We start from the raw sequence: 26500 nt of genomic DNA on the forward strand, positions 1-26500 counted from the left end.
CCCGTGTTTCCCCCCAACCCCCCCCTCCCATCCCGCTCCCCGCCCCGTCCCGCCCCCCCCGAGCGGCTCCGCTCCATTCAGCCCCCGCTGCTCCACCCCGCCCTCCCTGGAGACCCCCCCTCTCCCCACCCCCCATATCCCCCCCCAGCACCCATCTCCCATCTCCCCTCTGCTCCCACCCCCCCACCGCCCCCTCCCCACACGACCCTCCCTCTCGCACCCCTTCCTTACCCCCGGATCCTCACCCCATCCCTCCCCCCCCCCCCCCAATTCCCCTCCTCAGGGCACCCCATCCTCTTCCCACCCCCACCCCCCCATCACCCCCCCATCCCACCCCCTGCCCCCATCCCAGCCCTCTTCCCCACAGCCCCCCCCCATCCCCCATCCCAACCCCACTCCCCCCCATAACATCCCCCCATTCCACCGCTATCCCCCCTCCCAGCCCCCCCCCGCCTTCCCAAATCCCCCCCATCACCCCCCCACATCCTTTTCCCTTTCCCACCCCATCACCCCCCCGCCCCCCCATCCTCCCCCACATCCCCCCTCCCCATCCCTCATCCTCTCCCCCCCCCCCCTCTCCTCCCCCTCCCCTTTTCCCTCCCCCTCCCGCATCCCCCGCCCCTCCTCCCTCCCCCCCCCCGGCTCCTCCCTCCCCCCCCCGCTCCGTTCTCTCGGTTCTGCCCCGCTCCGTTCTCCGCCGCTCTCCCTCCCTCCCTCCCTCCCCCTCCCCGCCGCGCCCCCCCGCGCCCCCCACCCCGGCGCCCGGCGGCCCGAGCAGAAGATGGCGGATCGCGCCGAGATGTTTTCTCTCTCCACCTTCCACTCTCTGTCCCCGCCGGGCTGCAGGTGGGTGCGGGGATCTCCGTTGCGGGGGGGGGTGGGGGGGGGGGACGCGGTGCGGCGCTGCGCTGCGGCCCTTCGGCTCTGCCCGCCCTTGGCCGGGCCGCGATGCGGGGCGGTGCGGGGCGGTGCGGGGCGGTGCGGGGCGATGCGGGCGGAGGCCGCGGATCCGCGTTGCGGCGGGGCCGAACCTTCACCCCGCATCGCCCCGCATCGCCCCGCATCGCGGCCTGGCGGAGGGGGGGGGATGAAGGGGGGGGGCGGCCCATCAATCCGTGGCTGCGCATCCCGGAGGTGCGGGGCAGCGCTCGGCGTCGCGGTGCCCCCCCCGCAACCAACAACCCACCCCCTCATCCCCCCCCCCCCAACCCCCCCCCCCGGTGCTCCGGTGCGGGGCTTTTGTGTCTCCCGGAGCGCCGCGGGGGGGGGGGGGGTTGGGGGGGTTTGTTTTCCCGACGGGGCGCCGTGCGGCCCCCCCACCCCCCCCCGAGAGGCCCAAAGCCGCCCCCCACCCCCCCCCCGCCCCCTCCGGTTCCGTTCTTCCCTCCCCCCCCCCTCCCAGCGCCGGGCCCGGCCGCACCGTGCGGGTCACCTTCCCGCAGAGCCGCTACGCAGAGCGGGTGGGGTCCCCCCAGAGCCCCCCCCGCACCTCTCCGACCTTGGGGTGCCGAAGTGGGGGGGGGGGGCGAGGAGGGGGGAGGGGGACAGGGATGAGGGCGGTGCGGGATGCGCGTGTTGGGCTGGGTTGGGTCGGGTCGGGCGGGATGCGGTGCGGTGCGGTGCGGGGGGGGGGGGCGGGAGGGGGGGCTCGGTGCCATCCTGCGGGAGGCCGAATTACCGCCCCCCCCCCCCCCACCCCCCCGGCTCTGACCCCGCAGCGGTGCGGCGGCCCCGCTGTGAGCACAGCCGGCCCCTCCCGCAGCATCGCAACGCGGGGGGGGTGGGGGGGGGGGGGTGCGGGGTCCCGACCTTCTGCGGGGCCGGGGGTGCGGGAAGGGGGGTCCCGCAGCACCGCCGGGCCTTTGGGACCCCCCCACGTGGGGCTGCACAGAAGCGCTGCCCCCCCCCCCCCCCGCGTGGCCCCTGGTGCTGGAGGAGGAGGGGGGGAGGCGGGGGGGCTGGGGGTGGCACACGGGGTCTCTCGGTGTCAGCTTGGGTCCCAATGGCTGTGGGGTCCCGGGGCCACATGGGGGTCCTGGTGGCACATGGGGGTCCGTCCCGATGTCACCAGGGGGTCCCGATGTCACCAGGGGTCCCGGTGGCACCTGAGGGTCCCAATGAAGCATGATGGCACTGGGGGGGGGGTCCCAATAATGCAAGGGTGTCCCAGTGACCCGTTGGTGTCCCAATAGAACGGGGGGGGGGGGGGCCGGTGGCACCTGGGGGCCCTGGTGGCACATGGGGGTCCGTCCCAATGTCACCAGGGGGTCCCAATGTCACCAGGGGGTCCCAGTGGCACCTGGGGGTCCCAATGAAGCATGATGGCATGGGGGGGGTCCCAATAATGCAAGGGTGTCCCAGTGACACGTTGGTGTCCCAGTGGCACAGGGGGGTCCCAGTGGCACATGGGGGTCCTGGTGGCACACTGGGGTCTGTCCCAATGTCACCAGGGGGTCCCAATGTCACCAGGGGGTCCCAGTGGCACCTGGGGGTCCCAGTAAAGCATGATGGCATGGGGGGGGGTCCCAATAATGCAAGGGTGTCCCAGTGACACGTTGGTGTCCCAGTAGAACGGGGGGGGGGGGCCCCGGTGGCACCTGGGGGTCCTGGTGGCACATGGGGGTCCGTCCCAATGTCACCAGGGGGTCCCAATGTCACCAGGGGGTCCCAGTGGCACCTGGGGGTCCCAGTGAAGCATGATGGCACTGGGGGGGGGTCCCAATAATGCAAGGGTGTCCCAGTGACATGTTGGTGTCCCAGTGGCACAGGGGGGGTCCCAGTGGCACCTGGGGGTCCTGGTGGCACATGGGGGTCCGTCCCAATGTCACCAGGGGGTCCCAATGTCACCAGGGGGTCCCAGTGGCACCTGGGGGTCCCAGTAAAGCATGAAGGCACGGGGGGGTCCCAATAACGCAAGGGTGTCCCAGTGACACGTTGGTGTCCCAGTGGCACGGAGGGGGGGGGTCCCAGTGGCACCTGGGGGTCCTGGTGGCACATGGGGGTCCGTCCCAATGTCACCAGGGGTTCCCAATGTCACCAGGGGGTCCCAGTGGCACCTGGGAGTCCCAGTGAAGCATGATGGCACTGGGGGGGGGTCCCAATAAAGCAAGGGTGTCCCAGTGACACATCGGTGTCCCAGTGGCATAGGGGGGTCCCGGTGCCACATGGGGGTCCGTCCCAATGTCACCAGGGGGTCCCAATGTCACCAGGGGGTCCCAGTGGCACTGGGGGTCCCAGTAAAGCATGATGGCATGGGGGGGGGTCCCAATAAAGCAAGGGTGTCCCAGTGACACATCGGTGTCCCAGTGGCACGGGGGGGGGTCCCGGTGGCACAGGGGGGTCCTGGTGGCACATGGGGGTCCGTCCCAATGTCACCAGGGGGTCCCAATGTCACCAGGGGGTCCCGGTGGCACCTGGGGGTCCCAATGAAGCATGATGGCATGGAGGGGGGGTCCCAATAATGCAAGGGTGTCCCAGTGGCACGGGGGGGGTCCGTCCCAGTGGCACAGGGGGGTCCTGGTGGCACATGGGGGTCCGTCCCAATGTCACCAGGGGGTCCCAATGTCACCAGGGGGTCCCAGTGGCACCTGAGGGTCCCAATGAAGCATGATGGCATGGGGGAGGGTCCCAATAATGCAAGGGTGTCCCAGTGACACGTTGGTGTCCCAGTGGCACAGGGGGGGTCCCAGTGGCACCTGGGGGTCCTGGTGGCACATGGGGGTCCGTCCCAATGTCACCAGGGGTTCCCAATGTCACCAGGGGGTCCCAGTGGCACCTGGGAGTCCCAGTGAAGCATGATGGCACTGGGGGGGGGTCCCAATAAAGCAAGGGTGTCCCAGTGACACATCAGTGTCCCAGTGGCATAGGGGGGTCCCGGTGGCACACTGGGGTCCGTCCCAATGTCACCAGGGGTCCCAATGTCACCTGGGGGTCCCGGTGGCACCTGGGGGTCCCAGTAAAGCATGAAGGCACGGGGGGGTCCCAATAACGCAAGGGTGTCCCAGTGACACGTTGGTGTCCCAGTGGCACGGGGGGGGGGGGTCCCAGTGGCACCTGGGGGTCCTGGTGCCACATGAGGGTCCGTCCCAATGTCACCTGGGGGTCCCAATGTCACCAGGGGGTCCCGGTGGCACCTGAGGGTCCCAATGAAGCATGATGGCATGGAGGGGGGGTCCCAATAACGCAAGGGTGTCCCAGTGACACGTTGGTGTCCCAGTGGCACGGGGGGGGGGTCCCAGTGGCAGATGGGGGTCCTGATGCCACATGGGGGTCCGTCCCAATGTCACCAGGGGGTCCCAATGTCACCTGGGGGTCCTGGTGGCACCTGGGGGTCCCAGTGAAGCATGATGGCACTGGGGGGGGGGTCCCAATAACGCAAGGGTGTCCCAGTGACACGTTGGTGTCCCAGTGGCACAGGGGGGGTCCCAGTGGCACCTGGGGGTCCTGGTGGCACATGGGGGTCTGTCCCAATGTCACCAGGGGGTCCCAATGTCACCAGGGGGTCCCAGTGGCACCTGAGGGTCCCAGTAAAGCATGATGGCACTGGGGGGGGGGGTCCCAATAAAGCAAGGGTGTCCCAGTGACACGTTGGTGTCCCAGTGGCATGGGGGGGGGGTCCCAGTGGCACATGGGGGTCCTGGTGGCACATGGGGGTCCGTCCCAATGTCACCAGGGGGTCCCAGTGGCACCTGGGGGTCCCAGTAAAGCATGATGGCATGGGGGGGGGTCCCAATAAAGCAAGGGTGTCCCAGTGACACATCGGTGTCCCAGTGGCACGGGGGGGGGTCCCGGTGGCACCTGGGGGTCCTGGTGGCACCTGGGGGTCCGTCCCAATGTCACCAGGGGGTCCTGGTGGCACCTGGGGGTCCCGACGTCATGTGAGGGTCCCAATGAAGCATGATGGCACGGGGGTGTCCTGGTGACACGTGGGGGTCCCAGTGGCACGTGGGGGTCCCAATGGTACGGGGGTGTCCCTCCCAGTGTCACCTCGGTGTCCCAGTGGCACATTGGGGTCCATTCCAATGTCACCAGGGGGTCCCGGTGGCACATGGGGGTCCCAGTGTCACCTTGGTGTCCCAGTGACACATGGGGGTCCATCCCAGTGTCACCTTGGTGTCCCAATGTCACAGGGGTTTCCATCCCAGTGTTACCTCGGTGTCCCAGTGGCACATTGGGGTCCATTCCAATGTCACCAGGGGGTCCCGGTGGCACATGGGGGTCCCAGTGTCACCTTGGTGTCCCAGTGACACATGGGGGTCCATCCCAGTGTCACCTTGGTGTCCCAATGTCACAGGGGTTTCCATCCCAGTGTTACCTCGGTGTCCCAGTGGCACATTGGGGTCCATTCCAATGTCACCAGGGGGTCCCGGTGGCACATGGGGGTCCCAGTGTCACCTTGGTGTCCCAGTGACACATGGGGGTCCATCCCAGTGTCACCTTGGTGTCCCAATGTCACAGGGGTTTCCATCCCAGTGTCACCTCGGTGTCCCAGTGGCACATTGGGGTCCATTCCAATGTCACCAGGGGGTCCCGGTGGCACATAGGGGTCCCAGTGTCACCTTGGTGTCCCAGTGACACATGAGTGTCCATCCCAGTGTCACGTTGGTGTCCCAGTGTCACAGGGGTGTCCATCCCAGTGTCACCTTGATGTCCCAGTGGCACATTGGGGTCCATTCCAATGTCACCAGGGGGTCCCGGTGGCACATGAGGGTCCCAGTGTCACCTTGGTGTCCCAGTGTCACAGGGGTGTCCATCCCAGTGTCACCTTGGTGTCCCAGTGGCACATGGGTGTCCATCCCAATGTCACCAGGGGGTCCTGGTGGCACATGGGGGTCCACCCCAGTGTCACGTTGGTGTCCCAGTGTCACATGGGGGTCCATCCCAGTGTCACATGGGGGTCCATCCCAGTGTCACCTTGGTGTCCCAATGTCACATGGGGGTCCATCCCAGTGTCACGTTGGTGTCCCAGTGTCACATGGGGGTCCATCCCAGTGTCACACGGGGGTCCATCCCAGTGTCACGTTGGTGTCCCAATGTCACATAGGGGTCCATCCCAGTGTCAAACTGGTGTCCCAGTGTCACATGGGGGTCCGTCCCAGTTCACATTGGTGTCCCAATGTCACATAGGGGTCCACCCCAGTGTCACCTTGGTGTCCCAGTGTCACACGGGGGTCCATCCCAGTGTCACGTTGGTGTCCCAATGTCACATAGGGGTCCATCCCAGTGTCACGTTGGTGTCCCAATGTTACATGGGGATCCCAGTGTCACATGGGGGCCCATCCCAGTGTCACATGGGGGTCCATCCCAGTGTCACATGGGGGTCCATCCCAGTGTCAAACTGGTGTCCCAGTGTCACATGGAGGTCCATCCCAGTGTCACGTTGGTGTCCCAATGTCACATAGGGGTCCATCCCAGTGTCACGTTGGTGTCCCAGTGTCACATTGGTGTCCCAGTGGAGCACTGTGGCCACCTGGGGGTCCAGCCTGGCCGTGCCCCCCTCCCCCCCCCCCCCTCTCCCAGGTTCTGGGCAGAGGCGAAGCAGCAGCCCTGGTGGAGTTGGGGAGGGGGCTGCAGGGGGGGCTCCTCCCTTTGGGATCCCCCTTGGGATGGATGTGGGGCCGCTGCCCCGTGATGTGACACGAGGTGACAGCCCAGGGCTGGGGGCTCAGCTCTCGGGGGTTGGGGGGGGAGTGGAGGAGTTGGTCCCCCAGTGCGGGCAGGGACCCCTCGCGGTGACGTCTGTGGGGTCTGGGTCCAGCCGTGGGATTCTGGGTTTGGGGTCTGGGGGTGTGGGTTTGAGGTATGGGTCTGGGGTTCTGGGTTTGGGGTCTGGAGCAGGCATTACATAGTTCTGGGTTTGGGGTCTGGAGTCTGCGCTTCTGGATCTGGGCTCTGGGTTTGGGGTCTGAGTATGGGGTCTGGGATGGGAGGTCTGGGGTTCTGGGTTTGGGGTCTGGAGTATGGGGTTCTGGATATGAGGTCTGGGGTTCTGGCTTTGGGATCTGGAGTATGGGGTTCTGGATATGAGGTCTGGGGTTCTGGGTTTGGGGTCTGGAATATGGGGTTCTGGATATGAGGTCTGGGGTTCTGGGTTTGGGGTCTGGAGTATGGGGTTCTGGATATGAGGGCTGGGGTTCTGGATATGAGGTCTGGGGTTCTGGGTTTGGGGTCTGGGATTTGAGGTCTGGGGTCTGGGTTTGGCAAATGGAGTTCTGGGTTTGGAGTCTTGGCTTCTGGATCTGGGGTCTGGGTTTGGGATCTGAACATGGGGTCCGGGGTGCGAGGTCTGGGGTTTGAGGTCTGGGGTTCTGGGTTTGGGATCTGGGCTTCTGGGATATGAGGTCTGGGATCCGGGTCTGGCAAATGGAGCTCTGGGTTTAGGGTCTGGAGTCTGGGCTTCTGGATCTGGGGTCTGGGCTGAGATTCTGAATATGGGGTCTGGGCTTTGAGGTCTGGGGTTCTGGGTATGGGGTCTAAGGATGTGGGTTTCTGGGGTTCTGGGTTTTGGGTCTGGTGTTGGAGGTCTGGGGTCCAGATCTGACATATGGAACTCTGGGTTTGGGCTTCTGGATCTGGGGTCTGGGCTGAGGTTTTGGGTCTGGGGTCCAAGGCCTGGGGTCTGGATCTGGCAGATGGAGTTCTGGGTTTGGGGTCTGGGCTTCTGGATCTGGGATCTGGGGTTCTGGGTATGGGGTCTAAGGACATGAGTCTGAGGTTCTGCGTTTGGGGTCTGGGTTTTGAGGTCTGTGATCAGGATCCGGAAAATGGAGTTTTGGGTTTGGGGTTCCAGATCTGGAGTCTGGTCTGGGTTTCAGGGTTTGGGGTTCTGAGTATGGGATCTGGATCTGGCAAATGGAGTTCTGGGTTTGGGGTCCAGAGTATGGAGTTCTGGATCTGGGGTCTGAGTATGGGGTCTGGGGTTTGAGGTCTGGGGTCTGGGTTTGGCAAATGGAGTTCTGGGTTTGGGGTCTGGGCTTCTGGATCTGGGGTCTGGGTTTGGGATCTGAACATGGGGTCCGGGATGCGAGGTCTGGGGTTTGAGGTCTGGGGTTCTGGGTTTGGGATCTGGGCTTCTGGGATATGAGGTCTGGGATCCGGGTCTGGCAAATGAAGCTCTGGGTTTGGGGTCTGGAGTCTGGGGTTCCTGACCTGGATTCTGGTCTGGGTTTCTGGATATGGGGTCTGAGGTTCTGGGTATGGGGTCTGGGGTTCTGGGTATGGGGTCTGGGGTTCTGAGCATGGGGTCTGGGTCTGATATATGGAGTTTTGTGTCTGGAATCTGGGCTTCTGGATCTGGGGTCTGGGTTTGGGATCTGAGTATGGGTCTGGGATTTGAGGTCTGGGATCCGGGTCTGACATACAGAGTTCTGGATTTGGAGCTCTGGGATTTGAGGCCTGAGGTCTGGATCTGGCAGCTGGAGCTCTGGGTTTGGGGTCTGGAGTCTGGGCTTCTGGATCTGGGGTCTGGTCTGGATTTCTGGGTTTGGGGTCTGAGGTTCTGGGTATGGGATCTGGGGTTTGAGGCCTGGGGTCTGGAACTGATGTGGAGCTCTGGGTTTGGGGTCTGGAGTCTGGGGCTCTGGATCTGGGGTCTGGGCTGAAGTTTTGGGTTTGGGGTTCTGGGTCTGGGATCCGGATCTGGCGAATGGAGGTGTTGTGGGATTGGAGGTGTTGTGGGTTTGGGGTGTTGTGGGTTTGGAGGTGTTGTTGTGGGTTTGGAGGTGTTGTTGTGGGTTTGGAGGTGTTGTTGTGGGTTTGGAGTGTTGTGGGTTTGGAGGGTTTGTGGGTTTGGGGGTGTTGTGGGTTTGGAGGTGTTGTTGTGGGTTTGGAGGTGTTGTGGGTTTGGGGGTTGGGTTTGGAGGTGTTGTGGTTGGAGGTGTTGTGGGGTTTGGGGGTGTTGTGGGTTTGGAGGTGTTGTTGTGGGTTTGGGGTGTTGTGGGTTTGGAGGTGTTGTGTGGTTTGGAGTGTTGTGGTTTGGAGGTGTGTGGGTTTGGAGTGTTGTTGTGGGTTGGAGGTGTGTGGTTTGGAGGTGTTTGGTTTGGAGGTGTTGTTGTGGGTTTGGAGGTGTTGTGGGTTTGGAGGTGTTGTTGTGGGTTTGGAGGTGTTGTTGTGGTTTGGGGTGTTGTGGGTTTGGAGGTGTTGTTGGGTTTGGAGGTGTTGTGGGTTTTGGGTGTTGTTTGGTTTGGGTGTTGTTTGGTTGGAGGTTGTGGGGTTGGGTGTTTTGTGGTTTGGAGGTGTTGTGGGTTTGGGGTGTTGTGGGTTTGGGGTGTTGGGTTGGAGGGTTGTTGGTGGGGTGTGTGGGTTTGGGGTGTGTTGGGTTTGGGATGGTTTGGTGGGTTTGGATGTTGTGTGGGTTTGGAGGTTGGGGTTGGGGTTTTGGTTGGGTTTTGGATGGGGTTTGGTTTGGGTTGGGTTTGGGTTGGAGTGTTGGGGTTTGGATGGGGTTGGGTTGTATTTGGGTGTTTGTGTTGGGGTGTTGGTTGTGGGTTTGGATGTGTTGTGGGTTGGTGTTGGGTTGGGTGTGTGGTTTGGAGGTGTTGGTTTGGGGGTGTTGGTGGGGTGGTGGTTGTGGGTGGGTGTTGTTGGGTTGGGGGGTTGTGGGTTGGTGGGGTGTGTGTTGTTGGTGTTGTGGTTTGGTGTTTGGTTGGGTGTTGTTGGTTTGGAGGTGTTTGGTTGGGGTTGTTGGTGGGGTGGTGTTTGGTGTTGGGGGGTTGTGGGTTTGGTGGTTTGGTTGTGGTTTGTGGTTTGGGTTTGTGGGTTGGGGTGTGTTTGTGGTTTGGGTGTTTGTGTTTGTGTGGGGTTGGGGGTGTGGTTTGGGGTGTGGGTTTGGTGGGTGGGGTGTGTGGGTTGGGGTGGTTTTTTTTTTTTTTTTTTTTTTTTTTTTTTTTTTTTTTTTTTTTTTTTTTTTTTTTTTTTTTTTTTTTTTTTTTTTTTTTTTTTTTTTTTTTTTTTTTTTTTTTTTTTTTTTTTTTTTTTTTTTTTTTTTTTTTTTTTTTTTTTTTTTTTTTGGGTTGGGTGTGGGTGTTGGGGTGGTTTGTGTGGTTGGGGTTTTTGGGGTTTGGGTTGTTTGGGGTTTGGTGGGGTGGGGTGGTTTTGTTTTGGGTGTTTGTTTGGTTTGTGTTTTGTGGTGGTTTGTTTTTTGTGTGTTTGTTTTGTGGTGGGTTTTGGTTTGGTTTTGGTTGTTTTTTGTTTGTTTGTGTGGGGTTTTGTGGTTTGGAGTTGTTGTGGGGGGGTTTTTTGGTTTTGGGGGTTGGGTGGGGGGGTTTTGGGTGTTTTTTTGGGGGGTGGGGTTGGGTTGGGGTGTTGTTGGGTTTGGGGTTTTTGGGTTGGGGTGTTTGTGGGGGGGTTGTGTTTTTGGGGGTTGGGTTGGGTGTTTGTGGTTGTGGGTGGTGTTGGTAGTTTTGGTTTTGGTTGGTATTTGTGTTTGGGTGGTTTTTGGGTGTTTGGGGTGTTTGGTGTTTGGGTGTTTTTTGGTGGGGTTTGGAGGTGTGTGTTTGGGTTGTGGGTGGGGGTTTGGGTTGAGTGTTGTTTAGTTTGTGGGTTGGGTGTTGTGGTTTGTGTTTTGGGTTTGGAGGTTTTGGTTTGGGGGTTGGTTTGGGGGGTTGGTGTTTGTGGTGTTGGGGGTGGGTGGTTGGGTGTTTTGTTTTGGTTGGGTGTTTGGGGGGGTTGTTGGTGGTTTTGTTTGGGGTTGTTTGGGTTGTGGTTGGTGGTGTGGGGGGTTTGTGGTGTTGTGTGGGTGGGGTTGGGTGTTGGTTGTGGGTTGGGGTGTTGTTGTGGTTTGTGTGAGGGGTTGTGGTTTTGTTTGTGGTTTGGTGTGTTTTGGTTTGGGGTGGGTTTGGTTGTGGGTGTGTGGGTTTGGGGTTGGGGTGGGTGGGTGGGTTGGGGTGGTTGTGGGTTGGGGTGTTGGTTGTTGTTGTGGTGTGTGGGTGTGGGGGTGTTGTTGGGGTTTGGTTGGGGGTTTGGGGTGTGGGTGGGGTTTGTTGTTGGGGGTGTTGGTGGTGGGGGGTGTGGGTTTGGGTTTGTGTTGGGGTTTTGGGGGTTTGGGGTGTGGGGGTTGGGTTGTGGGTGGGTTGTTGGGTTTGGGGGTTTTGTTTGGGGGTTTGGGGTTGGGGGTTGGGTTTGGGGTGTTGTGGGTTTGTGTTGTTGTGGTTGGTGTGTGGTTGGTTTGTTGGTGGTGTTGGTGTGGGGGGGGGTTTTTTGTGGTTGGGGTGGTGGGTTTGGGGTGTTGTGTTTGGGGGTGGGTGGGTTTGGGGTTGTGTTTGGGGTGTTTGGTTTGGAGGTGTTGTGGGTTTGGGGGTGTTGTTGTGGGTTTGAGGTCAGAAGGCTGCAGTTCTGATTCTGGGATCTGGATCCGGTGCGTTGGGTTCAGGGTTTGGGATCCAGGTCTGCGATGTCCCTGAGCTCCAAGGGTTGGGGTCCGAGGGTGGCTGTGTGTCCGTCTGTGTGTCCAGCTGTGTGTCCGTCTGTGTGTCCGTCTGTGTGTCCGTCTGTGTGCCTGGCTGTGTCTGGCTGTGTGTCCAGCTGTGTGTCCGGCTGTGTGTCCGGCTGTGTCCATCTGTGTGTCTGTCTGTGTGTCCATCTGTGTCTGGCTGTGTGTCCATCTGTGTGTGTCTGTGTGTCTGGCTGTGCACCTGGCTGTTTGTCCAACTGTGGGTGGTGGGTCTGGCTGTGTGTCCAGCTGTGTGTCTGTGTGTCCAGCTGTGTGTCTGTGTGTCTGTCTGTGTGTCCATCTGTGTCTGGCTGTGTGTCCAGCTGTGTGTCTGTCTGTGTGTCCATCTGTGTCTGTCTGTGTGTCCGTCTGTGTGTCCAGCTGTGTCCGGCTGTGTGTCTGTGTGTCTGGCTGTGTATCTGTGTGTCCAGCTGTGTGTCCAGCTGTGTGTCTATGTGTCCAGCTGTGTGTCTGTATGTCTGGCTGTGTGTCCGGCTGTGTGTCTGTGTGTCCAGCTGTGTGTCTGTGTGTCTGGCTGTGTGTCCAGCTGTGTGTCTGTGTGTCCGGCTGTGTTTCCATCTGTGTCTGGCTGTGTGTCTGGCTGTGCACCTGGCTGTTTGTCCAACTATGGGTGGTGGGTCTGGCTGTGTGTCCGGCTGTGTGTCTGTGTGTCCAGCTGTGTATCTGTGTGTCCGGCTGTGTATCTGTGCATCTGGCTGTGTGTCTGTGTGTCCAGCTGTGTGTCTGTATGTCCAGCTGTGTATCTGTGTGTCCGGCTGTGTGTCTGTGTGTCCAGCTGTGTATCTGTGTGTCCGGCTGTGTGTCCATCTGTGTCTGGCTGTGTGTCCAGCTGTGTGTCTGTCTGTGTGTCCATCTGTGTCTGTCTGTGTGTCCGTCTGTGTCCGTCTGTGTGTCCGTCTGTGTGTCCAGCTGTGTATCCATCTGTGTCTGGCTGTGTGTCTGGCTGTGCACCTGGCTGTTTGTCCAACTATGGGTGGTGGGTCTGGCTGTGTGTCCAGCTGTGTGTCTGTGTGTCCAGCTGTGTATCTGTGCGTCTGGCTATGTGTCTGTGTGTCCAGCTGTGTGTCTGTGTGTCTGTCTGTGTGTCCATCTGTGTCCGGCTGTGTGCTGTGTGTCCGGCTGTGTGTCCAGCTGTGTGTCTGTGTGTCCAGCTGTGTGTCTGTGTGTCTGGCTGTGTGTCCAGCTGTGTATCTGTGTGTCCAGCTGTGTGTCTGTGTGTCCGGCTGTGTGGCTGTGTGTCTGTGTGTCTGGCTGTGTGTCCAGCTGTGTGTCTGTGTGTCCAGCTGTGTGTCTGTGTGTCTGGCTGTGTGTCCAGCTGTGTGTCTGTGTGTCTGGCTGTGTGTCCGGCTGTGTGTCTGTGTGTCCGGCTGTGTGTCTGTGTGTCTGGCTGTGTGTCCAGCTGTGTGTCTGTGTGTCCAGCTGTGTGTCTGTGTGTCCGGCTGTGTTTCCATCTGTGTCTGGCTGTGTGTCTGGCTGTGCACCTGGCTGTTTGTCCAACTATGGGTGGTGGGTCTGGCTGTGTGTCCGGCTGTGTGTCTGTGTGTCCAGCTGTGTGTCTGTGTGTCCAGCTGTGTGTCTGTGTGTCTGGCTGTGTGTCCGGCTGTGTGTCTGTGTGTCCAGCTGTGTGTCTGTGTGTCCGGCTGTGTGTCTGTGTGTCCAGCTGTGTGTCTGTGTGTCTGGCTGTGTGTCCGGCTGTGTGTCTGTGTGTCCATCTGTGTCTGGCTGTGTGTCTGGCTGTGCACCTGGCTGTTTGTCCAACTATGGGTGGTGGGTCTGGCTGTGTGTCCAGCTGTGTGTCTGTGTGTCCAGCTGTGTATCTGTGCGTCTGGCTATGTGTCTGTGTGTCCAGCTGTGTGTCTGTGTGTCTGTCTGTGTGTCCATCTGTGTCCGGCTGTGTGCTGTGTGTCCGGCTGTGTGTCCAGCTGTGTGTCTGTGTGTCCGGCTGTGTGTCCAGCTGTGTGTCTGTGTGTCTGGCTGTGTGTCCATCTGTGTCTGGCTGTGTGTCTGGCTGTGCACCTGGCTGTTTGTCCAACTATGGGTGGTGGGTCTGGCTGTGTGTCCGGCTGTGTGTCCATCTGTGTCCGGCTGTGTGTCTGTGTGTCCGGCTGTGTGTCCATCTGTGTCCAGCTGTGTGTCTGTGTGTCCGGCTGTGTGTCCATCTGTGTCCAGCTGTGCACCTGGCTGTTTGTCCAACTGTGGGTGGTGGGTCTGGCTGTGTGTCCAGCTGTGTATCTGTGTGTCCAGCTGTGTGTCTGTGTGTCCGGCTGTTTATCCAACTGTGTGTCCATCTGCATCCGGCTGTGTGTCTGTCTGTGTCCGGCTGTGTGTCCGGCTGTGTCTGGCTGTATGTCCAGCTGTGTCCGTCTGTGTGTCCGGTTGTGTCCGTCTGTGTGTCCAGCCATGCGGTGTGGCTGTGCGTCCGTCTGTGCGTCTGACTGTGCACCCAGCTGTGTGTCCATCCGTGTGTCCGTCTGTGTGTCCGGCCCTGTGTCCGGCCCTGTGTCCGGCCCTGTGTCCGTCCGTGTGTCCATCCGTGTGTCCATCCGTGTGCCCGTCCGTGTGCCCGTCCATGTGTCCGTCCGTGTGTCCGTCCGTGTGTCCCTCCGTGTGTCCGTCCGTGTGCCCATCCGTGTGTCCGTCCGTGTGTCCATCCGTGTGTCCATCCGTGTGTCCGTCCGTGTGTCCGTCCGTGTGCCCGTCCGTGTGTCCGTCCGTGTGCCCGTCCGTGTGTCCGTCCGTGTGTCCGTCCGTGTGTCCGTCCGTGTGTCCGTTTGTGCGCTCCGTCCCCGCACTGCCGCTGCGCTCCCAGCCCCTCCGGAGGTTCCGCCCCGCGCGGCGCTGCGCTGCGCTCCGCGGAAGAGCGGGGCGATGCGGGGCGGTGCGGGGTCGGGCGGTGGAGGCCGAGGGGGGGTCCCGAGCCGCATCCCCTCCCCACCCCCCCTCCCTCCCCGAGCATCCGAGGCTCGGAGGATCCGCCTTCGCACCGCGCGGAGGTCGCGTTTCCATGGCACCGCCGGCAGACGGGAATCGGATCCGCGCCCGGGTTGCGGGGCTCTGGGGGGGATTTGCGGGGCTGCAGGGAGGCGGTGCGGCGTCGGGGGAGGTGAAGGGGGGTTTGCGGGGTTCCGGGTCATCTGTGCTCCCCTCCCCCCTCCCAGCGTCACCGCAGCGCTGCTCTGTGCGTGGCGGGGGGGGAGGGGGGGATGCTGTGCCCGCATCCCATGGACGCGCATCGCTCCGTGCCCCCCCCCCCGACTCCGTGCCCCCCCCATCACTCTGTGTCCCCCCCCATCACCCCGCGCCCCCCATCATTCCGTTCCCCCCCCAACACTCTGCGCCCCCCATCAGCCCGTGCCCCCCCCCAACACTCCCTACCACCCCATCACCCCCTGCCCCCCATCACCCCATAACCCCCCCATCACCGCCTGACCCCCCCGTCATCCTCTTGCCCCCTTTATCACTCCGTGCCCCCCCCATCACCCCCTGCCCCCCATCACCCCCTGCCCCCCATCACCCCCATTGCCCCCCCATCACCCCCATTGCCCCCCATCACCCCCTGCCCCCCATCACCCTCATTGCCCCCCCATCACCCCCTCCCTATCACCCCATTGCCCCCACCATCACCCCCTGCCCCCCATCACTCCCTGCCCCCCATCACTCCCTGCCCCCCCATCACTCCCTGCCCCCCATCACCCTCTGCCCCCCATCACCCCCATTGCCCCCCCATCACCCCCTGCTCCCCATCACCCCCATTGCCCCCCCATCACCCCCTGCCCCCCATCACCCCCTGCCCCCCATCACCCCCATTGCCCCCCCATCACCCCCATTGCCCCCCATCACCCCCTGCCCCCCATCACCCTCATTGCCCCCCCATCACCCCCTCCCCATCACCCCATTGCCCCCCCATCACCCCCTGCCCCCCATCACTCCCTGCCCCCCCATCACTCCCTGCCCCCCATCACTCCCTGCCCCCCCATCACTCCCTGCCCCCCATCACCCTCTGCCCCCCCATCACCCCCATTGCCCCCCCATCACCCCCTGCTCCCCATCACCCCCATTGCCCCCCCATCACCCCCTGCCCCCCATCACCCCCATTGCCCCCCCATCACCCCCTGCCCCCCCATCACCCCCATTGCCCCCCCATCACCCCCATTGCCCCCCGTCACCCCCTGCCCCCCATCACCCCCATTGCCCCCCCATCACCCCCTGCCCCCCATCACCCCCATTGCCCCCCCATCACCCCCTGCCCCCCATCACCCTCTGCCCCCCCATCACCCCCATTGCCCCCCCATCACCCCCTGCCCCCCATCACCCCCATTGCCCCCCATCACCCCCATTGCCCCCCCATCCCCCCCTGCCCCCCATCACCCCCTGCCCCCCATCACCCCCATTGCCCCCCCATCACCCCCATTGCCCCCCCATCACCCCCTGCCCCCCATCACCCTCATTGCCCCCCCATCACCCCCTGCCCCCATCACCCCCATTGCCCCCCCATCACCCCCTGCCCCCCATCACCCTCATTGCCCCCCCATCACCCCCTGCCCCCATCACCCCCATTGCCCCCCCATCACCCCCTGCCCCCCATCACCCTCATTGCCCCCCCATCACCCCCATTGCCCCCCCATCACCCCCTGCCCCCCATCACCCTCATTGCCCCCCCATCACTCCCTGCCCCCCCATCACCCCCTGCCCCCCATCACCCCCTGCCCCCCATCATCCCCTGCCCCCCATTACCCCCATTGCCCCTCATCACCCCCATTGCCCCCCATCACCCCCTGCCCCCCATCACCCCCATTGCCCCCCATCACCCCCTGCCCCCCCATCACCCCCATTGCCCCCCCATCACTCCCTGCCCCCCCATCACCCTCTGCCCCCCCATCACCCCCATTGCCCCCCCATCACCCCCTGCCCCCCATCACTCCTCCCGCCCCTCACCCCCTGCCCCCCATCACCCCCTGCCCCCCCATCACTCTGTGGCCCCCCATCACCCCCTGCCCCCCATCACCCTCTGCCCCCCCATCACCCCCTGCCCCCCATCACCCCCATTGCCCCCCATCACTCTGTGCTCCCCATCACCCCCTGCCCCCCATCACCCCCATTGCCCCCCCATCACCCCCATTGCCCCCCATCACCCCCATTGCCCCCCATCACCCCCTGCCCCTCATCACCCCCATTGCCCCCCATCACCCCCTGCCCCCCATCACCCCCTGCCCCCCCATCACCCCCTGCCCCCCATCACCCCCATTGCCCCCCCATCACCCCCTGCCCCCCCATCACCCCCATTGCCCCCCCATCACTCCGTGCCCCCCCACCCCCCCGAGGCTTGGTCCCCTTGTGGCACCGCTCTGTGGGGCAGAGATGCCGTGGGGCTCCTGGGCGCCGTTTGGCACCAACGTCTCCACACAACAGCAACGGCGGAGCTGCGGGGTGGGGGTGGGGGCGGGGGGGGGGGCGGAGGGACCCCCACCCTGAGCTTTTGCTGCCCCCAGGCCCCCCCAGGACATCAGCCTGGAGGAGTTTGACGACGAGGATCTCTCGGAGATCACCGACGATTGCGGCATCGGCCTCAACTACGACTCCGACCATTACGAGAAGGTGTGAGACCCCCCCACACGCTGCGGGACCCCCCCCCCCGATGCAGTGGGGTGGGGGGGTCTGCGGGGTGCCCTCCCCACAGCAGCGCTGCTCAGCCCCACGGCAGCCCCAGGGCCGCTGCCACGTGGCCGTGCCCCTCGTTGGGGGCCCCCAAAGCCCAACGTGCAGCTCTCCCTGCGCTCGGAGCCCCCCGGGGGGGCAACGGCCGCCCCCACCTGCGGGGTGAGGAGTGGGCGCCGTGGGGGGGGGGGGTTGTTATAAGGGGGTCTGACCCCCGGTATCCTCCATGCATCCCCTCAGGACTGCCTGGTGCTGGAGCGCGGCGAGCAGCCGCACCCCGTCTGCACCTTCCAGGACGACTTCCAGGAGTTCGAGATGATCGACGACAACGAGGAGGAGGAGGAGGAGGGGGAGGAAGAGGAAGAGGAGGAAGGCAACGCGCTGGAGGTCCCCCCGTCCCCCTCGGCCTCACCCATCCCCTCACCCGCCCTGGAGGACACCCAGAAGCTGCGTCCCACCACGCTCAACCTGACGGCGCCCGGCACGCAGGTGGGCTCTGGGGATGGGGCTGGGGGGCTTAGGGAGGGCAGATTGGGGGGCTGCGGGGCTGCGGGGCTGCAAGGCTGTGGAGCTGCAGGGTTGCGGGGCTGCGGGGCTGTGGGGCTGCGGGGCTGCAGGGTTGTGGGACTGCGGGGCTGCAGGGTTGTAGGGCTGCGGGGCTGCGGGGCTGTGGGGCTGCGGGGCTGTGGAGCTGCAGGGTTGTGGGGCTGTGAGACTGTGGGGCTGCGGTGCTGTGGGTCTGCAGGATTGCAGGGCTGCGGGGCTGCAGGCTTGTGGGGATGTGGGGCTGCAGGGTTGCAGGGCTGTGGAGCTGCAGGGTTGTGGGGCTGTGAGACTGTGGGATGCGGTGCTGTGGGTCTGCAGGGCTGTGGGATTGCTGGGCTGTGGGGCTGCAGGATTGCAGGGCTGCGGGGCTGCAGGCTTGTGGGGATGTGGGGCTGCAGGGTTGCAGGCCTGTGAGGCTGCAGGCTTGTGGGGCTGCAGGGCTGTGGGGATGCGGGGATGCAGGGCTGGAAGGTTGTGGGGCTGCGGGGCTGTGGGATTGCAGGGGTGTGGGGTTGCAAGTTTGTGGGGCTGCAAGGCTGAGGGGCTGTGGGGCTGCAAGGTTGTGGGGCTGCAGGGCTGCAGGGTTGCAGGGCTTTGCCCACACCCCATGGGCTGTGGGGCTGCAGGATCTCAGGGTTGCAGGCTTGTGGGGCTGCAGGGCTGTGGGGTCAGGGAGCTGCGGGGCTGCAGGATTGCAGGGTTGTAGCGCTTCAGGGCTGTGGGAGTGCAGGGCTGCAGGGCTGTGGTGCTTCAGGGTTGCAGGGCTGCAGGGTTGCAGGGCTGTGGGGCTGCAGGGCTGTGGGGCTGCAGGGCTGTGGGGCTGCAAGGTTGTGGGGCTGTGGGATTGCAGGGCTGTGGTGCTTCAGGGCTGTGGGGCTGCAGGCTTGTGGGGCTGTGGGGCTGCAGATCTGTGGGGCTGCAGGCTTGTGGGGCTGTGGGGCTGCAGATCTGTGGGGCTGCAGGCTTGCAGGCTTGCGGGGCTGCACGCAGGGCTGTGTGGCTGCAGGGCCGCGGGGTGATGACAGCACCGGCTCCATCCCTGCAGCGGGGGGCTGAGATGGAGACGCTGGGGTCCGGGTGGGGTCCCTGCGGGGGTCCCTGCGTGCTCCGCGCTGCTCGCAGTTTGGGGTCCCCACACCCGGGGTTTCGGGGTCTCCCAGGGGTCACAGCGCCCTGCGCGCGGCCACAGCTTGCACACAAGCGTGCAACGGCTGCGTGTGTGTGTGTGTGTGTGCGCACGGCTGGGGCTGCACGGCAGGTTCACGTGCCCGCTGCCCCCACCCCTTCCCAGCACCCCCCCACCCCCCCGCGGCCTCGGTGTCCCGGCGTTGCGGGGTTTCCCCGCTTGTCCCCGCACGCAGACGTGGCAGCGCCGCAGTGTGTGGGCAGCGGTGCTGCTGCTGCATCGGAGCGTTGCCAGAACGCTGGGGAGCTCGGCTCCGTCCCCCCTCCCCCCCCCCGTTTTTGGGGGTCTTTTGAGGCCCCCCCCCCGCCCCCGATCCTCGGGATGCGTGCTTTCCCGTGGCACCGCCGCTTGTGGTTCCTCGGCCCGGACCCCCAAAGGTTCTTTACAAAGATGAGCAGGGGGTGCAGCACCGCCCTGCAAAGCCAGGCTGAGGGAGCTGGGCTGTTCAGCATGGAGAAGAGAAGCTGCGGGGTGACCTCAGTGCAGCCTGCAGGACCTCAAGGGAGCCTGCAGACAGGAGGGGAGTCAGCTCTTGGAAAGGGGAGAGAACAGCAGGACGGGGGAATGGTTGGAAGGCGAGGGAGGGCAGATTTCAGCTGGCTGTCAGGGGGAAGTTGTTTGCTGTGAGAGTGGGGAGGTGCTGGAACAGCTGCCCAGAGAGGCTGTGGATCCCCGTCCATCCCTGGAGGTGTTCAAGGCCGGGTTGGATGGGGCCCTGGGCAGCCTGGGCTGCTGTGAGATGGGGAGGTTGGCGGCCCTGCATGGCACAGGGGGGTTGGAGCTTCGTGACCCTCGGGGTCCCTCCCAACCCAAACCGTTCTGTCATTCTGTCATTCTGTCCTTCTGTCATTCTGTGACCCCTCCCCCCCCCACATGCCGCCCCGCACGTCGCGGTCCCGTTAAGCTCCGGCCTCATTCTCGCTGCCACCAGCGTTAATCCGCAGCAGCGGCCCCGCAGCTCCGGCCCTTTGGGGTCCCCTCCTGTTGCGGGGCGGAGGGGAAAGGGGGGGTCGCGGGGCTCCGTTGCGTTGCGGCTCGGGGTCGGCGCCGGGGCGTCCCCGTATCGCTGCGCTCGGGACATCGCGGCCGTGATCCGGATGGGCGCCGGGCTCGTGTCCGGAGCGCTGCTGTGCCGCGGCGGGGCTGAGGATGGGCGTCGCGGTGACCCCGCCGTGTGCCTTCATCCGCTCCCCCCGGATCCCCCTCGAGGTCTCCCCGACCTCCCCAACCGTTCCCGTCCGCACCGAAGCCCTCGAAGTGCCCCCCACCGCTCCCCCCCCCACCTCTCCGGCCCACGAGCGTTGTCTCCCCGCAGGACTCCCTTAACAACAACGGCAGCTTCCCGCCCCCCGCGCACCGCCCCAGCTGGCAGGACGCCCTGCTGCACTCCTCCTCCTCCTCCTCTTCCTCACACACCGGTGAGCATCGAAAAGTGGGGCTGAGGGGGGAGGGGGCTGCTCCCTTTTGGCCAAAGCCGAGGGGGGGTCCTTCGTGCCGAAACCCTCCAAGATGGGGCTGGGGGCTTGCCGTAGGGTCGGAGGACCCCTGGGGGCTCTCCGCGGGTCTGGGGGCTCCACAATACGCCACGTGCAGGGTGGGGGGGAGCCGGGCCACGACTCCCCTCCCTTGTGGGATGGGCTGAGGGGGGAGGACGTGTGTGTGGTCTGCGGGGGGGGGTTAACTCCGCTGTGCTCCGCAGGCCGCTCCTCGCCCCACGCCTGCCTCCAGGATGCGCCGTGTGCGGTGGGGCTGAGCCCCGGGGGGGCCACGCAGCCGCCCGCCCCGCCGCCGCCGCCCCACTTCGACTCGCACGGCAACAGCCGCACGCCGGCGGCTCACGGCGAGCCCTCGCCCGAGCGCTCCGAGGAGGACGTGAACAGGAACGTCGTCTGCTCTGCGCCACAACCGCATCCCCCCCCGCGCCGCACACCGACCGCCGAGCCGCGCCCGTCTCCGGCCGGGATCGCGGCCCCCGCCCGCGTGGACCCGCAGCGCCACAGCCCCGAGCGCGGCGCACCGAAGCCGGGGGTCGGCAGCCCGGGTTCCCCTCGCGCCCAGCACGGCGTCCCCGCGCCCCACGAGCAGCCCTCAGCTGGGGGTCACGCCGGGCGCGGCGAGGGATTGGGGTCCCGCACGGAGCCGCTGAGCTCCGATGGAGAGGGGCCCCCCGGCAGCGCGCGCAGCCGCCCCACGGGCTCCTCCGAGACCACGTCGCCGTCCTCCGACCCCGGCATCGAGGCCGACATGACCCGCCGCACCGCCAAGGGCTTCCCGCCCGGCACCCGGCACCAGGGGCTGAGCTCACCCGGCTCCGACTCGGACGTGGAGGGGGAGATGGAGGCCTTCGGCGGGCGCCTGCTCAGCAACATGATCTCCTCCATCTCGGAGACGGAGCTGGACCTGAGCAGCGCCAGCAGCAGCGGCCGCTCCTCGCACCTCACCAACTCCATCGAAGAGGCGAGCTCACCCGGCTCGGAGGGAGAGCTGGAGCCAGAGCTGGAGGCGCCCGGCGTGATGGGCATCAAGGGCGCGCTGCTGCGGGACGCGGGCAGGGAGGAGCAGGAGGCGCTGGAGCAGCGGGGCAGCCCGGCTGAGCTGAAGACGGAGGGGTACTACGACAGCCTGAACCCCACCGACCCCTCGGTGCCCCCCGAGCACACCGACGTGCCCTCCCCCAGCGCCCTGCACCTGGAGCTCGACCCCGACCACGGCCTGGAGAGCGTGCGGCGCTCTTTCTACTTGCCTGTGGGGCCCCCGCTGCTGCCTGCGGCTGACGACGACGACAACAGCGAGTACGATTCTGACTCAGAGTCGGAGCCCGACCTGAGCGAGGACTCGGACTCGCCGTGGCTGCTCAGCAACCTGGTGAACAAGATGATCTCGGAGGGCTCCTACCCCATCAAGTGCCCCGATGAATGCTTCCAGCAGCAACACTCGCTCTGCGACACCATATCCCCGGCGTCCGACCTGGAGCCTGAGCTGAGCGAGGCACTGGATGCTGAGCCCCCCGGCCCCGAGGGGCTGCCCCACACCCCGCGCCCCATCGAGCTGGTGGACATGGAGACGCTGCGCAGCTCCCTGCAGCGCGCTGAGGACCAGCGGGCACTGGGGGCCGGAACGGAGCCGCCGTTGGAGCAAAACGCTGAAGAATCGGGGCCGTTCCTCTTCCTGAGCAACCCCACCCACGACACCATCGCTCCCGTCTTCCCGGGGCGCCCCGTCTCCATCGAGCGGTTGGGCGGCAGCGGGGAAACCGCCGCCATCGGCCGCCGCGGTCCCGTCAGCACCGCGGACAGCGCCTTCGGCACCGCGGACAGCGCCTTCAGCACCGCGGACAGCGCCTTCGGCACCGCGGACAGCGCCGCGGAGCGGAGCCCGCGCTCGGGCGTCCCGGAGGCCGGCGATCTGATCGACGCCGTCCGGTTAGAGCCGGGGGGACGGGACTCCACCGCCGCGGACGTCTCCACGGCCAAGACCAACCGCTGCTTCGCCGCGGCCTACGGGACAGAAGAGGACGCGGTGCCCCACCTGCGGGGATCGCTGTTCCCCGAGGAGCTGCCGCCCGCCCTGGAGGCGCTGGAGCCGCGGGACGAGTCGCTGGCCTACGACGCGGTGAAGTACACGCTGGTGGTGGACGAGCACACGCAGCTGGAGCTGGTGAGCCTGCGGCGCTGCACGTCGGTGCTGAGCGACGACAGCGACCTGCTGCGGGCCTGCGAGCGCTGCGAGCTGGAGGAGGACGAGGCGGCCTTCGGCGACGGGCTGGCGGCCCCCGACGTGCACAGCTCCTCCGAGGACTCCTCCCCCGAGGCCGACCTGCAGTTCTCCAAAAAGTTCCTCAACGTCTTCGTCAACAGCACCTCCCGCTCCTCCAGTGAGTGACTGTGCCGTGCTGTGCCCTGCTGTGCTGCGTGTGCTTTGCTGTGCTGTGCTGCACCGTTCCGTGATAAACATTGCCATACTGCACTGCACTGTGCCACGCCATGCCCTGCTGTGCTCTGATTCACCGTGCCGGGTTGCACTGTGCCTTGCCATGCCATGCAGCGCTGTGCCGTGCCATGCCATGCAGCACCGTGCCGGCCCCATGCTGTTCTGCATGCTGGCCATGTCTGGCTGCCCTCTGCCATCTCCATGCCACGGACGAAGCCCAGCGCTACAGTGTGGGGCAGCTGCGGTGCTGCTGAGGGGCTGTGGGTCAGCGGGGGCTCTCCCTGTGCGGCCCTGTGTTGCGCCGGGGGTCTTCTGCCCCTGGGTGACGCTCCCTCCCCCTACCCATCCCCCAGGCACAGAGTCCTTCGGGCTGTTCTCCTGCATGGTGAACGGAGAGGAGCGCGAGCAGACCCACCGCGCCGTGTTCAGGTGAGCACCGCGTGGCCACGTCCCCCTCCGGCCTTTCCCCACCCCACGGCCACGGGGCAAAGAGGGGGTCTCTCCTCCCGCCCGCCCACCCACACAGGTTCATCCCGCGCCACGAGGATGAGCTGGAGCTGGACGTGGACGACCCCATCCTGGTGGAGCTGGAGGAGGACGACTACTGGTACCGCGGCTACAACATGCGGACGGGAGAGAGGGGCATCTTCCCTGCATTCTACGCCCACGAAGTCATTGGTCAGGCCAGGGATGTCATCGGTAGGAAGCGCTCCCAACTCCACTGTATGTGAGGTCCCAAAACCCATGGGAGTCCCTCAAACCGTGGTCTCTCTCAACCCATGGGGTCCTACAATGAACCCAAGGGGTTCCACATCCCATGTGGTCCCACATCCCATGGGGGTCCTACATCCCATGGGGGTCCCACATCCCATGGGGGTCCCACAATCCCTGGGGGTCCCACATCCCATGGGGGTCCCACATCCCATGGGGGTCCCACAATCCCTGGGGGTCCCACATCCCATGGGGTCCCACATCCCATGGGGGTCCCACATCCCACTGTGTTCTCACATCCCATGGGGGTTCCACAATCCCTGGGGGTCCCACATCCCATGGGGGTCCCACATCCCATGTGGTCCCACATCCCATGGGGGTCCCACATCCCATGGGGGTTCCACAATCCCTGGGGGTCCCACATCCCATGGGGTCCCACATCCCATTGGGTTCCCACATCCCCTGGAGGTCCCACATCCCACTGTGTTCTCACATCCCATGGGGGTTCCACAATCCCTGGGGATCCCACATCCTATGGGGTCTCACATCCCATGGGTGTCCCACATCCCATGGGGTCCCACATCCCATGGGGGTTCCACAATCCCTGGGGGTCCCACATCCCATGGGGTCCCAGATCCCATTGGGTTCCCACATCCCCTGGAGGTCCCTCATCCCACTGTGTTCTCACATCCCATGGGGGTTCCACAATCCCTGGGGGTCCCACATCCCATGGGGTCCCACATCCCATTGGGTTCCCACATCCCCTGGAGGTCCCACATCCCACTGTGTTCTCACATCCCATGGGGGTCCCACAATCCCATGGGGGTCCCACATCCCATGGGTGTCCCACATCCCATTGGGTTCCCACATCCCCTGGAGGTCCCACATCCCACTGTGTTCTCACATCCCATGGGGGTTCCACAATCCCTGGGGGTCCCACATCCCATTGGATTCCCACATCCCCTGGGGTTCCCACATCCCCTGGGGGTCCCACAGCCCACATCCCATGGGGGTCTGAGGCCACTGGGGGTCCCGGCGCTGTCTCCCCATCCCCTTTCCCATGCAGGTCTGAAGAGGAACCCGTGCTGGGTGGAGCGCTTCAACGTGCAATTCCTGGGCTCGGTGGAGGTGCCGTACCACCAGGGCAACGGCATCCTCTGTGCAGCCATGCAGAAGGTGAGTCTGGGGGCACCGGGTGGGCACCAGCCCCGCTTTTTGGCTGTGGGAACGTCTGTGCTGAGGCCGTGTGAGACCCCCGATTCTCCCCCCAGATTGCCACCACCAGGAAGCTGACGGTTCACCTGCGCCCGCCGGCCAGCTGCGACCTGGAGATCACACTGCAGGGCATCAAACTCATCCTGACAGTCAACGAGTACAGCCGGGATGAGGAGGTGCGGGGGGCAACCGGGGGGGGTCCCGGGTTATGCCCCCTCCCCCCATCCATCCAAGTGCCCACACTGCAGTGTTTGCCTTTTCTCTTCCAGTTTGAGCGTTGCAGCCACTTCTTCCAGATGAAGAACATCTCCTTCTGTGGGTGCCACCCCCGGAACAGCTGGTGAGCCCCCGACCCCGTGGTGCATCGCAGGGGTCCCCCGTCCCATAGGACCCCCCCCCGCCTCACCCTGTGCCCCCTCCCCTGCAGCTACTTTGGGTTCATCACCAAGCACCCGGTGCTGAGCCGCTTCGCCTGCCACGTCTTCGTCTCCCAGGAATCCATGCGGCACGTCGCCGAGTGCGTCGGGTAGGTGGGGGGGGGGCTGGGGGGCGGGTGGGGGTCTTGGGGGGGGGGCGTGGGGATTGGGATGGGGATCCTGGAAGGATGGGTGGATGGGGGATATTGGGGCGCAAATGGAGCCGTGGCTGGGGTTGCACAGGGACAGCACAGTTGGTCCTGGGGGGCAGATGGGGATGCGGGGGTGGGGATGGGGGTCCTGGGAGTGGATGGGATGGGAGGGGGGGTTTGGGGGGGCAGATGGGGTGGGGGCAGGTTCTGCTCCCCTTCCTGAGTCGCCCCTCCCCTCGCAGCCGTGCGTTTCAGGAATATTACCAGGAGCACCTGGAGTACGCCTGCCCCACAGAGGACATTTACCTGGAGTAAGGGGGCGAGTGGGGGGGGGTCTCCTGCTCTCACACCCCCCAGAGACTCTGTCTGACCCCACGGCAGCCGGCTTGGCCCCTCCCGCACACGCTCCCACCCACGGAGTCACCGCGCATCCTCACTGCTTCCCGGGGGCTGGGGCTGAGGGGTGGGGGCCGGGGCTCTGCTCTGCCCATGGGGGGCAACACCGTGCCCAGGGCCGGGGGGGGGAGGGGGGGGGGAACGTTGGCCGACCCCCTGCATGAGAAACCAACGGAGGCACAGAATGGGGGACGGGGGTGGAGGCGTTGGGGTGAGCGGGATGGGGGGCGGGGCAGCCCTTGGGGGGTCCCGAAGTGGGGGGAAGCGGTGGGGGGGGCGGTGGTGGGGGTGGGCGATGGGGACACATCCACGTGTGGGGGCGAACTTCACCCCTGCGCTGCCCCCGGGTCCGCACCGCCCCCCCTCCCCAAAGGGTCCCCTCGCGCCCTCGCAGGATCCCCCCCCGGCTGCGGGGTCCCCCGTACTCCCCCCCCTCGCCCCCCCCAACCCCACGCTGCCCCCCCACCCCATTCTGGGTCCGCGCCGGGGGCGGAGGGGCCGGCGCTGGGACCCCCCCCAGGACCCCCCCCGGCCTGAATGTATTCACCCCAAGAGAGGAAAACCCGCGGGCGGGGGGGGGGAAGGCGGGGGGGGGGGGGGTCGGTTCACCCCCCCATTGCTGTGCCTGGTGATTTCTTTTGCTTGCCGGCCCCCCATCCGACCAGTGCTAGTTTAGTGCCGATAATTCCGCGCCGCTCGATGTTCCGATATTTATCTCCCAACTCCGACCACCACGAGGAGTCCTGAGCAACTGTAACTTGTACAAACCCCCCCGGTAAAGGTTCGCCCCCCCCACCGCCTTGTCATCCACTTGGTCTTTCAATAAAATATATGCTTGGTGTGA

The 26500-nt window shown here is 64.9% G+C and overlaps 2 protein-coding genes across 3 annotated transcripts; both read left to right on the forward strand.

The window, feature by feature from the left end:
• The first annotated feature begins 738 nt into the window (after positions 1-738).
• Positions 739-26500, forward strand: MAPK8IP2 (mitogen-activated protein kinase 8 interacting protein 2). 2 transcript variants are annotated; one of them, XM_085233271.1, is made up of 12 exons: positions 739-846; positions 16939-17044; positions 17345-17593; positions 20152-20254; positions 20536-22710; positions 23120-23195; positions 23293-23465; positions 24544-24653; positions 24749-24868; positions 24962-25032; positions 25120-25218; positions 25503-26500. In XM_085233271.1, the coding sequence occupies exons 1-12, from the start codon at positions 782-784 to the stop codon at positions 25573-25575; spliced, it is 3420 nt and encodes a 1139-aa protein (XP_085089397.1). In that variant the 5' UTR covers positions 739-781; the 3' UTR covers positions 25576-26500. The 2 variants fall into 2 exon arrangements, with proteins under 2 accessions (XP_085089397.1, XP_085089355.1); XM_085233229.1 differs by having other exon boundaries at positions 24749-25032.
• LOC146545145 (uncharacterized) lies at positions 8884-14878 on the forward strand. The gene is made up of 3 exons (XM_085215778.1): positions 8884-8910; positions 9044-9100; positions 11279-14878. The coding sequence occupies exon 3, from the start codon at positions 11390-11392 to the stop codon at positions 14876-14878; it is 3489 nt and encodes a 1162-aa protein (XP_085071904.1). The 5' UTR covers positions 8884-8910; positions 9044-9100; positions 11279-11389.

Source organism: Meleagris gallopavo, chromosome 1 (assembly GCF_905368555.1).
Source record: "Meleagris gallopavo chromosome 1, MGAL_WU_HG_1.1, whole genome shotgun sequence".
Taxonomy (NCBI): Eukaryota; Metazoa; Chordata; class Aves; order Galliformes; family Phasianidae; genus Meleagris; species Meleagris gallopavo.